Genomic DNA, 13741 nt, shown 5'->3' on the forward strand with positions numbered 1-13741 from the left:
AAGGAAGAGTATCATTAACAAAACAGGAAGCTTTTAAGCCAATAATCTGGAATAGATCACATTCCCTCCTTTCCCTGCCTCAATACATAGCAGCAACTTAAAGGGATTTTCAAAATGTCTAATGAAATGAAACTGCCAAGAATGCTCAGACGAGAAGAATCATAAATGAAAACTGGAGGAAAGTACTTTTTTTTTAAGGTAGTATACTACTAGCAAAAATTAAGTACAAAATTCAGTGTGGCAGATTTGTTTCAATGTATTTCACAGAAACTGCAAATACAAGGGTTTAGCTCAACACCTCACTAGAGGTGGGTGAAAACATTTCAATTTCTAATTTCTCTATTGTACTTACCCCCCTACCCAATACCCCTCTAAAACAATACCGCATTTATCACTTTTATGTCAAGTCCAGCATAGCTGAAGTTAAGGCCTACCAAGATTACCAAAATGCTTTTAGGCTGTGAGGTTGCAACACTGGTATCTGGGGTTTCAGTTGCAGAACACATGTACACTCAAGGCAGCCAAGGGTCATGCCAGCCTCCCGTGGCTTTAGTAAGCACAGCCCAAAGGAGTCTAAAACCAGGCTTAGGAAACATCATTAAGGTGGGCAGGAAAAGCAGAGAAGTGAAATCTCTGGAGATCAGATTATTTAGACAAGGGTCTGAAAAAGGAAATTAGGAAGCTGAGAAGTATGTAAACTTTGACCATTTAGAAAGTCAAAGGCCAGAAAACTCTTCTCTGAAGTAAGGATGGGAAAAGGTACTGTATAGACCAGGGAAGTCTCGAGTCCTAAAATGTAAAAGTCAGGTACAGTACTACACTGCTTAAGCTTCAGGCAACATACTACAAGGAGAACCCAGCACACCATGACAGGAAGTATCCAGAAATCCACCAGTGAAGGAATGCTTCCTTCAACCACCAGTAACAAAGCTATAAAATCATTTCCTGAAGCTTAAAACACCTGCCTTACTTAAAATTCTTATATTACTTACTTGGGTAAGGAACAATTTTAACTGCAGAGACTTTAAACATAAATGTTTCTGCCTCTGTCTTCTACTCACCACACCTTATCTCCTCATCTTCCTATTATAAAATCATTAATTCTCAGAGAGGAGTAGGGAGCCTGGCAAGATGAAAGGTGAATGAACCACCCGGAATTCCCTTAAGCCTTTTAAAATCTACATAGCACTCCAACCCCACTCCACCTGGAGAATCACTGCATGGAGTAATTAGATATTACTTTTGGGAGCGTCTGGTGCATGTGTGAAGGCAGACACAGGGAGAGAGTCACTGCCCTAAAACCCGAGGACCTCTGAAATGTTATAGTTATGTAGAGTTATTCATTTTACTTTCTCTTATTAATAACTTTTTTTCATAATTTCCAAAGTACTTTCACATCTATTTCATTTGAGTTAGAAAATACATATTCCCTCACATAGTGGCAACTGTGTACTGCATCATAAAATAGTACAGGGCAAAATTGTTAATGCATCAGGTGAACCACTAAAAGAGCAAGCGAAAATTTAATTCAACTAAAATATTCTTACTTGAACAGAACTCAAAGTTCTTTGGAACCTCAAAACCACTGTACAAATTTAAGAGGGCATTATTACGGCCTCCTAGACTGTAAACTCCTGGAAGACAAGGAACCATGTCTTATCCTGTAACCTCCATAATTACCAAAACAACGCAGGTTCTTAAATGAATAGAATGGATTGGTTTATATTCATTTATTTACTAATTCACTTGCTCAACATTTACTGAGGACTGAATTCCTATTCTTTGTCAGGCTCTATACTGGCTCAGATTTTTTGAAAATGACATTGATTTTAGCTCATAATAATATAAAAGAAAATAATCACCATTCCTATTTCCTTTCTCTTATTTTTGATTACTAACTTGACCGGAATAACATATTTCTATACATTTCAGTTTTCAAATGATGGGCATATATATAAATGTAGGTAATACAAACATAATGTTAAAATCCATTTTCCATCTACCTTACCCCTGAAACAGAATTCTACCACAGCCATTATAATGACAATAATGATATCATTTGACAATCACCTCAGTCACAGTTGCTGGATTGGAGCCCATGATTAAAAGCATCTCAGCAACAGGATTTTTTTCCAGCAAGACCAAGCAGAAACTGACCCCTTGTTTTGACTACTCAACTTTTTGTTTGATAGTTGTACCAAACCTTATGGTCTTTCCTCACCCTTAAAAATAAAACAAATATGGTAAACTGCGATAACAACTACATGCTAAATAATGTTTGTATTAAGCATGCTAGAATTTACAGAGTTTCACAAACTGTACGTTATTTCCTCTCAGTCCTCAAAACTCACTTGACAGGTGAGAGAACTGGGGCTCAAAGCGGTGGATGCCCTGCCCATCCCACACAGCAGAGCTGGGACACTGAGTCTGAACCTAGGTCTCCTGACACTCCCAGTCTAGTGCTCTCTTCACCACAGCTGCCTCCTTGCTACGCCAAGCTCAGAGAGCTGTGCAGACTGAGAACATGAAAATAATAAGTCCATGAAAAGTTATGCTGTGAAACAGTAGATAGTGGTTATCAAAACTGTCAACGGAGCCTGAGAAAAAAACAAAGCTCTCTATTTAATGAGATAAAAATTGGCCAGACACTGAGAAACAAAATGGGCAATGGTGTGAAAAACAATTTAGTGTAGACTTAAATGTGATGATTAACAGAAATTTGATACTCACAAATCCTCAAACACCTAATTTGTAAGTAGCCCACTCATTCTGTCTGCTTTAGAAATAACTGGAAATTTTCTAAATCTTTTTAAAAACAAAATTGTAAAAAAAAAAAAACAACCCCAACACTATGGTCTTGTTCTTCAGACAATAATATTCCATAATATAATACTCCATAATATACACTAAGAAACAGATAAGTGAATTGAAACACTCATTTGATATATGATGCTCCAAGAGAAAAGAAAGTAGAAATATATGTAAGTTTTTTATTAACGTTTAACCTAAAGAATGCCAAATAGAGAAGAGTAAGGATATTTGAGAGCTGAAGTACTGTTGGTTTTTTAAACTTTTACAGATGAAACTCTGAATAACTTGCATAGGGCATTTACTATTAACCTTTAGGGTAAGAAAATTCAAATTCCAAAAGTTCATCAGTAAAATAATAGACCTTAATTAGACAATAAATTCACTTCTTCACATTGATGCACACTGACTGAGTGGTTACTATGGGGCAGGTACTAAACTGGGCATATTTGTTCAAATACCAGAGAAGTTGAAATACAACAGAAAACATGTAAACAATATGGGATTCCCAGTCTTCTCACTATAAACAGAAGTACATCATCATATGTTACTGTAAATAGCAGCCATTCAAATGGCACGGTTGTCCTTGCTTTACCAACTCTGTTTAATACGCTTTTTCTATTCTTGTGTCACTATTAATATTAAATTGTTCAAATCTTTTTCAATAGGCAGGGGGAAAACCCTTCCTTTATTCAAGAATTATAGTCTGTGTCACTTGAAGAGAACTTTCCCCCACCCATTAAATCTGTAGGAAAAATGGTTTTTGCTTTTACAGTTTTAGTTTAAATGGGCAGGTTTGATTGATTCAGCATGGATTTTGGCCTGTTTTACTCACTGCTGCACCCTTACTAGCTAGAACAGGGCCTGGCACATAGTACATGTATTTGTCTAATGAATGAACTCTTCCTATGATCTGCGGCTCATTACATAAGGATATAGCTAAAAACTTTTTATTTCAACTGACTTCTTAACCCTTTTAAGCTTGAAATTTAAAAAAACACCCAATGTTTACATCGGTCAGCTGCTTGTGGAAAGGAATCATTTTAAATGTGTAAACAGTAGCATGTGCAAGGTGTACAGCTATGCTAAGGCAACTTGGGTGTTATCAGCTACCTCACATATTTCTCTAAGTCCCACAGCTAGAAGAGCTAAACTGTAAAACACCAATCAAGCTTATATGCACATCCTGAGAATTCTCCTTTGTAAACTAATTACTTCTCCTCTGAAATCATTTCTTTATCAAGGCAGGTACCATTCAGAATTAACATTGTGAGAACCAGAAAATAACAGTCCTACACAAATTTTGCTTAGGGAAGCTGGGATTCTCACTAAGTTGCCCCATGAACCTGTTGTCCTTCTACCCCTCAGTCCTGAATTCAATTTCTATTTAAAGGGACACGGCTTTGTTTTTGGAGAATTAAAACAAACTAAAAACAACAACAACAAACCACGCGAGTTTGAAGAAAATCCTTTTTAAAGGGGTCGAATAAAACTATCTGCTTGGAATTGTCAAAATAATGCTGCTGAGAAAATGATCATCACTCCTTCTGAGTCTGGAGCGGGGCCACAGGCCATGATTTGGGGGTATCGGCTTCAGCCCTCGGTGCCAAGTTTGAGATTCCATAAAAGAAGTAAAAGGCGAAAGGGGGCAACGTGGCCACCTGCCCAGTCCGCAGAGGGACCGCGGGGCCACTGTCTGCTCCCAACTTTGTCAGCCTTCCCCCGCACCAGTGCATATGGTCCACGCGCCTCCCGACTCAGGCCGGCGACTCCCGGGCCGGAGCGGGCTGGGGGACCAGCGGAGGCCCTTCAGCCCCTAGAGCAGCCCCGAGGGCCCGGCGGCGCGGATGGGGAGGGGGTCACCGCCGTTGGGGACAGTCCCAACGGCGGCTCGCGCCCGCCGCGCCCTCCCAGCCGGGCCGTCGGCCCTCGCCACGCCCCGCGCCCTCGGGGCGGACCCCAGCGGGCCGCCCGGGGCCCCATGGGCAGCGCTCCTCCGGGGAGCCCCCGGCAAGGGCGTGAGGCCTAGTCGGGGTTACATAACGGGGCTCGGCCCCTCCAGAGACGGCCGGGGGCCGCAGGGCCCGCGCCGGCGGAGGCGGGGGCGCCGCCGCTCACCTGCCGTAGATGCCCTCGGTGATCCGGTTCCGCTTTAGGGGGCGGCGGAGCTTACTGCACTCGGTGTTCCGCCGCTTCATCCTCCCGCTGGGGGGCCGGGTGCCCGCGCCGCCGCCGCCTCTCACCTCAGCCGCCGCCGCCGCCGGCCCGCCCCGCGTCGGGCCTGGACTCTACCCCTGGGGCCGGTCACACAGACATGGAGCCAGCACCCGGGGGGAGGGGGTGGGACGAGGAGGTGTGGGCTCAGCGCTTCCTCCGCCTTCGGAAACAAAGAAATGACAATTCCGGGGCCCGCCCGCCCCAGCACCAGCCAGCCGCCTGCCCCGCCTCCTCCGCCCCGACGGACGGCCTTCAGGACCAATCGAAGGCGCCTCTGCGCCGCTGCCGGCCAATCCCAGGGCCCGCTGTGGCAAAACGGACTCTAGAACCCGCCTCTTTGAAGGACAGAGGTGTGCCCCAATCATTACGGTGTCTGGGCCCGAGTCCGAGCCTATCAGAAAAGACTTAAATAGAGGCTTATAAATAGGCCCTATAAATATAACATCCTATATTATGCCCTGTTGCGAAGATACATTTCATTATTATTGGATTGCATTTCATTGTATTATAATCCACATTAGAGCATACGGTGCTGTTTTCATTGTAGGCTATCACTAGCACCCTATGAAATCGCGAGGCCTGGGTTTGCGGCACGTGCGTATCTGGGCTGAACTGTGCTCCAGTCAGTCGCATCATTATGTAAGGGGCTCACAGCACCCTTCTCATCCCGGAGGCGCCGGGGACAGCGCGCCGGGGGCCTTTTCTGCGGAGCCTGGAGTGCCCGGCCAAGCCGGCCGCGCCTGCCACCGACGGGGGTACGAATGACAAAGCAAACCACACACACACACACACAGACACGCACACACACACACAGACACACACACACACACAGACACACACACAGACACACAGACACACGCCCTGCCAGCTTCCCGCGACGTGGTGACAGCGCGGCGGCCTATCGGAGGAGGCGCGGGCGGGGCCGCTGCAGTCCTGCCTCCTGGAGGTGGTGTCACAGGGGGCGGGGCCGTGGGTGAGCGCGACGTCGCGCGAGGTTGCAGGGGGTGTGTGGGGCGGTGCGGCCCGGGCTCCACGTACGCAGGGCGGGCTGGGCGGCGGGTTTTGCGGGCACCGCGCCTGCTGGACCCGGCGAGCGTCGGCTTCGGGAGCGTCTCTGCCGCCGGGCAGAGGTCTGGAGATGCGGGGATGCCGGGCCAGCGACCGTTCTCACGTAACATTCCTAGAGCCCCGATTTTGTGCCAAGAACCGTGCTAGGTGCTCTGCATCTATTTGTTCATTTACCCCTGCAACGTAGGTATGGCAAAATAACAATTAGAAAAGACAACAAAAAAATTTTTTAAGGGAAAGAAAAAGGTGAATGTATGTCGAAAAGAGGAATGCATGTCATTAAAGAAAACTGGGGAAATGTAGCACAGTTGCTGGGTTGGGGGGAACACCCATGGGTCTCATCACCTTAACACAACTACTGTTAGCATTCTATATATTCCCCTTTCTTTCCAGTTTTCCCCCATGGATGATATATTATTACTATTACTGTTGCTTTTATTATTAAGCAGAATAGTGATCATATTAAATATTCAATTTTGTATTCTGTTCTTTAGCTAACATAAGCATTTTTACATGCTATAATTAATGCACCCTTCCTAAATATTTCTGATGAATGCAAAATCTCCTGTCAAGCGGCTGTACCAACTTAAACACTCACCAACAGTGGGACAGTTAGATGGTCTTACAGCACATTTTAAATACTTACAGGAAGCAGATGCCGTCTTGTTTTGTCCTGGGATGCGTGGACCTCTCCCTGCCCTGTGATCATCCCCTGAAATAAAAACCCGCCCCAAGAAGGAACTTGTAATTTACACCAAATGCATCATCCTCAACTGCTGCTCTTTTATACTGTTGCAAATCTTCAAGGATCACCCAGTGCCTGAAAGAGAAAACCCATTCTCTCTATTATGGCATCCAAAGATGGTCACAATGGGGACCCACCCCTATTTTCCAGGCCTCCTCAGGCAAGCAAGCCTTATCTATTCACTGTCCTCAAACCCACTAGTACAACCTTATCTTCCCTCATTCCTGCCTTTACTTCTACAGAGAGCATCTCTGTCAGTATTGTTCCTAACTTGTGGTTTCTTGGGTGAGGCTTGTCCATCCACCTAGATGAAAAGCTTCTTGGGGATGGGATTCATACCCTGTACAGATGCAGTTTAGAAAAATGGCAAGAATACCTGCTTTTTCAGACCAGGATTGAAATTGCAGCTTGGCCACTTACTAGCTTGGGCAAGTTACTGAATGTCTCAGAGCCTCTGTTTTCACGCAGGTTTGTTTGAAGGCTTACCAGATGATGAACTCTCAGGGCCAGGCATGCAGTAGGTAAGAGCAAGTCATTTCTGTTAACACTATACTTGGTTTTCTTCCTTCACCTCTACTCCAGCACGTTGATAAAGTGTCACCGGGCAGCCAAGGATAACATACTCTGTGAGCTCAAAGTTTCACCAAGGCTGTCCGTCATTGTGAAATGCTCTGCTTGGAACTACAGAAAAAGACTTCAGTTGCCAGGGCAGGTTGGTTCATGGAGAAGGATACAGGCAGAACCTAAATCAATATGACTGGAGGCTGAAAGGCATAGGTACATGGTGAGGTCATGGCTCCAGACTCCATGGGGTTCGTCAACCTGAATAGCCCTCCTCTCCATGACTGCAAGTTTCCAGATTACCTGGGCCAGGGACTAAGACAGTCAACTCTGTGAGGTTAGGGGCCGTATCTGTGGTCTTTTCCACTCCTCACTGGGTCCCTGTCGTCTAGGACAGTGCCACGGCACACTGCGGAATGGGTAGGTGAATAATCCAGAGAAAAGATGAGAGAGGCACTGGGGACACATGCCAGCTTTCTGGAGCTCACTGTCTAGCCTGCCATCAAATAGGTTCCTGACAAGGGCATTCCATGTGGAGAAGTGTGGAGTGGCTGGGTGTTACTGGAGTATGTGGCTGGGAGTTACTATTGGGCAACAGACTATCTGAGAGCAGAAGAAGGGCAGAGAGAATCCCAGGGTTGGCCCAAGATGATGCAATCTGGAGGTCTGGGTTCCAGTCCCAATTCAAATGTCAACTCACTGGTGTCCAGAGTTGAGTCACCCGCCCACCCTGTGCCAAGGTCAACTCTGGAGACACTTCAAGCCCTATGTTTAGAAGCAGAACATGTTAGCTCCATTTTACGGATGAGAAAACTGAAGCTCAGAGAAAACAAGGTCATGCAGTTGGTATGGTAAAGGAATTTGGCTTGAGCAATATGAAGCCTTGATGCTCTGGTGCCTGTACATGGCTCTTGATGGTAAGGATTGTTGATCTAATGATTGGCTGGAGTGGGGTGATGGGAAAGGCCTCCTTGTCAAGAGCCCTAGGACGGGCCACAGTAAGTCTGCCCTTCTCCATTCCCTTCCTCTCACACCTCCTGTCCCAGCTGGACCCTGTATTTTCCTGACCGACCATAGCCCAAGCCCCTCTGGCTCTAGCCAAGTTCCAGCCTTTCACCTCTGCAACCTGAAAGGACCCTTTGGGATCCTAAGGGCACAGAACTGGGCTGAGATGAGGCCTGACACAGAGCTCCCCAGTTCCCCACACTGCCACCACCAATCAGGAAGCAGGGGAGATCAGCAGTGGCCATTTTACAGATGAGTAAGACAGGGAAGAGGAAATCATTTGCTCTCATTCAAAAGACCAAGGGCCGGACAGGAATTCAGGGCTGTTCCTCCTCTTCTCCTGGGACTTTCTGATGGCCAAGGGGTTGGGATTGGCATGTGAGCTTCAACTGAGCTCAAAATAGCTCAGAATAGCCTGGAGAGAGATCATCACACCCTATTTCACATATGAGGAAATTGCATACCCACCTCTTTCAGCAGCTTCGATCCCCTCAAACCCGCCAGGCACGGCTGGCCCAGCTCCCTTGAGCTTTGTTCCTGTCCCACGTGAGTCACAGAAAAATCCAGACATTGGATGGCCACCTCCTATACGTGTGTCTGTATCCCCCAGAGAGCCCTGTTAATGAATGATGTTCATAGTATGTTTAGAACAGAAACAGTTTAGAAATAGCCCAGCTATCCCACAAAGGGAGCTGGTCAAACAAATGATCACACATCCTTACTGTGGAAATCGGTGTGCCATGGAGAATGACGACACACAGCACTTACTATGTGCAGGCACGCCTCTAAGTATCATATGCATTTTGATCTAATCCTCACAACAGTCCTATGACAAAGAGATTACTACTGGTGCCACATTACAGGTAAGAAAACTGTGACACACACAACTACTGAGCCTGAGCTCTAGAGCCCGCAAGCCACAACTACTGAGCCCACGTGCCACAGCTACTGAAGCCTGTGCGCCTAGAGCCCGTGCTCCGCAACAAGAGAAGCCACGACAATGAGAAGCCCACACACCGCAACGAGGAGTGGCCCCCGCTCGCCGCAACTAGAGAAAGCCCGCGCGCAGCAACGAAGACCCCAACGCAGCCAAAAATAAATAAATAAATAAATTTATTTTGAAAAAAAAAGAAAAGAAAACTGTGGCACAGAGAAATTAAGTCATTTGCCTAAGGTCACACAGTAAGTGATAGAGCTAGGATTCAAACCTAGGCAGTCTGGTGGCAGAGCCTGGGCTCTTATCCACCATGATAGTGTTATAGAAAGATTTTTTTCCTGGCTTGGAAACCACTTATGATATTCTGTTCATGAAAAAAACAAGTTACTAAACATTTGCTATATAATCCCTTTTGTCGTAGGGGAAGAAAAAAGGCATAAATTCACATGAATAGAAAAAAATCTGGAAGGATATATGCACAAAGAAGTAGAGCTGGTTTGGGGAGATGATGAAATCGTGGGTGCTTTATGGAAGCTTTATGCACCTTTGCATTTTTGAAGTTTCCTATGGTAAACATGCCAAGCTTGTGCCATAATAATAATGCTAACATTTATGGAGTGTTTTCTACACATGTGACACTTTATGTGCATTACCTCATTTAATCTTCACAACCACCCTGTGAGATCGACCCTGATTTTCTCCACTTTACAGGTAAAGAAACAGACTCAGAGATATTGGTACTCTTGCCGAAGGTCACACAGCTAATAATTTGCAGAGTTAGGATTTGAACCCATGTTGCCTGACTCCAAAGCTCATGTTTGTTAAATGAATAAATTATTGACTTAGCCACACTTTAACCAGGCATGCCCAGAGCAGGATCAAACCCTTGGTGCGGACAAGCTTCCAGAGAGGAGATGGAGGGCCTGCCTACCTCCTTGGTCGCTGCTCATGACTTGGCTCAGGTGAGGAGGGCCTGGTGAGTATTCTCATAGAGTCCCGCTTTACAGAAAACGCATGATTACACGTGAAAGCTGCAGTCTCTCTGACTTGATTCATCACACGCGGGGGAAGCCTGGTCACTCAGAACAGGAGGCCACAGTCATGGTACCACTTGCTCACCTTCATTTCCGAAACACAGGTTGCCAAGCATGCTTACATAGTCTCACATTTATAATAACTCTGGGAGGAAAGCAGAGCAGCTCATCTTATTTGACTCATAAGGAAATTGAGACTGTGAGTTGTCTAGTTAATGGAAGGCAGAATTGCAAAGAAGTTAACAGCACAAGCCATGGCGTCAGATGGATGTGGGTTGGGTTCCGACTCTGCTGTTTATTAGCTCTGTGACTTTGGGCGCTCACATCACCTCTCTGAGCCGTAGTTTTCTCATCTGTAAAATGGGAGCGGTGATGCCTGTACTCACAGGCTTGAGGGGAAGAGCAGCTGAAATAATGTATGCAGAATGCTGGGTCCGGTGCTTGGCATTCCAGAAATGGCAGTTGTTAGTCAGTCAACAGATATTTATTGAGCACCTACTACGGACTAAGCATCAGGTGCTGAGGATACAAGAGTCAAAAGTCCCTGGTCTCCTGTTGCTTGGATCTGGGTCAGCGAGGGCAGGAGCATGCAGATACCTGGGTGGAGGGGTGCTTTTGGCATAGGGAGTGGCAGGTGCACACAGAATATTTTCCCCCCAACATTTTGTTATGAAAAATTTCAAACATATATCAAAAAAGTTGAAAGAAATGTTCAGTGAAAAGCCATTCACCTCCCACCTAGAGTCAACAATTAACATTTGATTTGCTTTATGACATTTCTGGCCTAGATCGCCTGTGCTTTTCTGTACTAGGGACCCTGCCTTGAAGATTTGGAGTCACACTAGCTGGAACTGTCATCAGAAAACAGGGGTCTTTTGCAAGAATTAGAGAGGAAGACAGAAAACTCCCCTTTTGACCAGTCTTCTGGGAGAGGCCACCTGTGGGGGTCCCCTCCCTTTAATAAAAAAAGCCTTTCTGTTCACTGAGAAGCTTGGCCCTCTTGTCAAGCGGTCCGTCCCTCACTGAGGCAGGATCAGGTTAGGATGCCTCTGTGAGAACCAGCTGCCATCATCACTGAATTTGCTAGCTGGTAAACGCAACCATCAGGGGCTCCAGGCGCAGGAGCTGGCAGCGGCTGGAAACCTTTGGTGTTCATCTGCCTGACACTTGGTTTCCCTGGGCTGCCTGGTTTACAACCTGCTGGTACAGGACCCATGCCAACAGGGGTCACATTCACTTATCCCCCTCACAGGGGAGTCCCTCTTTAAGGAAACCCAGCTCATCAGAAGTGCTGATGGCCAGAAAAGGACCAGAAATCAGAACCAGGGCTGACCATGAGGGCTAATCTCTAGAGACCAGGGCACCTACTCCCTTATTTACTGTTGAGATAGCAGAAGCCTTAGAATCCTACATTCCTAGACTTTTAGAAGTGGAAGAAGACTTAGAAGTTATCTGGACTAAAGTTAAGTGGTTCAACACCCAGGTGCACAAGTCAGGCTTCCTGGGTTGAAATCCCAGCTCTATTACTTACTAGCCCCATAAACTTGGGCGAGTCACCTAACCTTTCTGTGCCTCAGCTTCCTCTGTTGTAGTAAAGGCTAATAGTCCCATCTCACAGGCTAGTTAACTGAGTTCATACATGTAAAGTGCCTAGGACAGTGCCTAGCACGCTAAGTGCTTAGTAAATTTTAGCTCCCGAAAATACCTAAAACAAAAGTAACCAGGTAGTGGTTTGCAGCCATTTTTTTTCCTAGGCATGTCTTAACATACTGCGTCATTAATTTTTTACAAAAGTGGGATCGTACTTACACACTGTTCTGTAATTTCCTTTTTCACCAAATAATATATCCTCTGTGCCATTTTTGAGAAACCTTAAAAGCATTTTCCTCTGGATTTTCCCCCATGTTCAGAACAATCATATGGGTGGCAGATCGTGTGTCCTATAGTTTACTTAACCAGTCTTCTACTATTGGACATTTAGGTTATTCTCAATTTTTTCCCTTCTGTAAATAAAGCTGTGCTGAGCAAGAAGTGACTGATGCCCGTGACTGTATGACCTTGGGTGTGACCTTCTGTGTCTCGGTTTCTTCATCTAAAAACAAAAAGACAAGATTCTACCAGGTGATTAGAATCTCCCTTGATCCAGATATGAATCGCATGCCAGACATCTCTGACAAGCAACCATCAGTTTCTGCTTGCATTCCCCTAGTGACAGGGTGCTCACTACCCCATGAATGGTCAATAAAGTATCCACTCATGTTGGGTCAAAATCTGCCTCCCTGCTACTCCTAGCCAAGTTTTAGTCTCTGGGATCCCATAAATTCAGTCTATACTCAGTGGCCAGTGGCTGGCCAGTGCAGAAGGTAAAAAACTTTGATTCCTCCCTCCCTCCCTTTCTCCATGCTTACTATGTATTAGGTCTTCTGCTGAGCAGATGGATGTGACCACAGGATAAGTTAGCTGCAGGTCAGAACTAGATCTCAGGTGCCCTAAATCCTATTCCAGGGGACTATCCTCCATTGTGAGTTGGGCGTGCTAAGGCCGGTGGCCATCCTCAAATGCATTGCAGTGTTCATGCCCCAGGCAGAGTCCTGGGATGCTCTGTGAGCAAGTGACCAGAATGGGGGACAATTTTAGCCTCACCAGGGTTTTACTAGAGCTGGACCCAAGCCTCTTTTCTTTTCTCCCACCTGTCCTTAAGAGATTTAGAAACAGGTCCATTTAAATACAGTTTCAAATAAAAATAATTTCAACTGTGTAGCTCTGAGGACTTAGTTCTCTGTGGGTCCTGTGTCCTCCCCAGGGCTTAGCATTGCTCTTTGCTTTCATTCATTCATTCATTCAATATATCCTTTTTAAGAGCCCACTTGGTGCCCTCTCTGACATGTGGTAAGGTTTTAAAGAGAAATTTTGCCAATCCAAAGCCCCATCTGAGCTTTAGTTTCTCCATTTGTAAAATAGAGGTGTTGAGTTGATCTATTCTTTGCCATTCTTGCAAGATATAGTGAAGGTAAACGAAGTAAGGGGTAGAGAAGGATTCTCATGTTTGGGGATCAAGTGAATGAATGCCCTCCTTTCAACTGAGCACAGTGCCTGTAGTAGGAATGCAGCAACTACTTGTTGAATGAATAAGTCAATGAATGATTGAATGAATCAGTTAATGTTGGAATAAATGCATTTTTTTCCTCCTCCCTGTCACTGCCCCTCTGCTCCTGTGTTAACTCCATAGACAGGCCAGCAGGGCCAGCCTTGAAGCCTGAGATAAGGCCTTTGGCGGGTGTCTCCCCTATCCCTCCCCCGAGTGGGTGTGGAGCCGAGGTGTAATGCCCGGTGCTGGTGGAACTGACGCACAGAGACGGACACAGG

The 13741-nt window shown here is 45.8% G+C and overlaps 1 protein-coding gene across 2 annotated transcripts in view; it reads right to left on the reverse strand.

Annotated features, from left to right (window-relative positions):
- The window catches only part of MACO1 (macoilin 1), a 56292-nt gene extending 51093 nt beyond the window's left edge, over positions 1–5199 (reverse strand). The window contains exon 1 of one of the 2 annotated variants that reach the window (XM_019938450.3): positions 4927–5193. In XM_019938450.3, coding sequence (XP_019794009.1) covers positions 4927–5006 — 80 coding nt within the window. In that variant the 5' untranslated portion in view covers positions 5007–5193. Of the gene's footprint in view, positions 1–4926 lie in introns of both variants that reach the window. The other variant, XM_019938451.3, reaches the window with a different exon arrangement.
- Between the last annotated feature and the right edge of the window lie 8542 nt (positions 5200–13741).

Source organism: Tursiops truncatus, chromosome 1 (assembly GCF_011762595.2).
Source record: "Tursiops truncatus isolate mTurTru1 chromosome 1, mTurTru1.mat.Y, whole genome shotgun sequence".
Lineage (NCBI taxonomy): Eukaryota > Metazoa > Chordata > Mammalia > Artiodactyla > Delphinidae > Tursiops > Tursiops truncatus.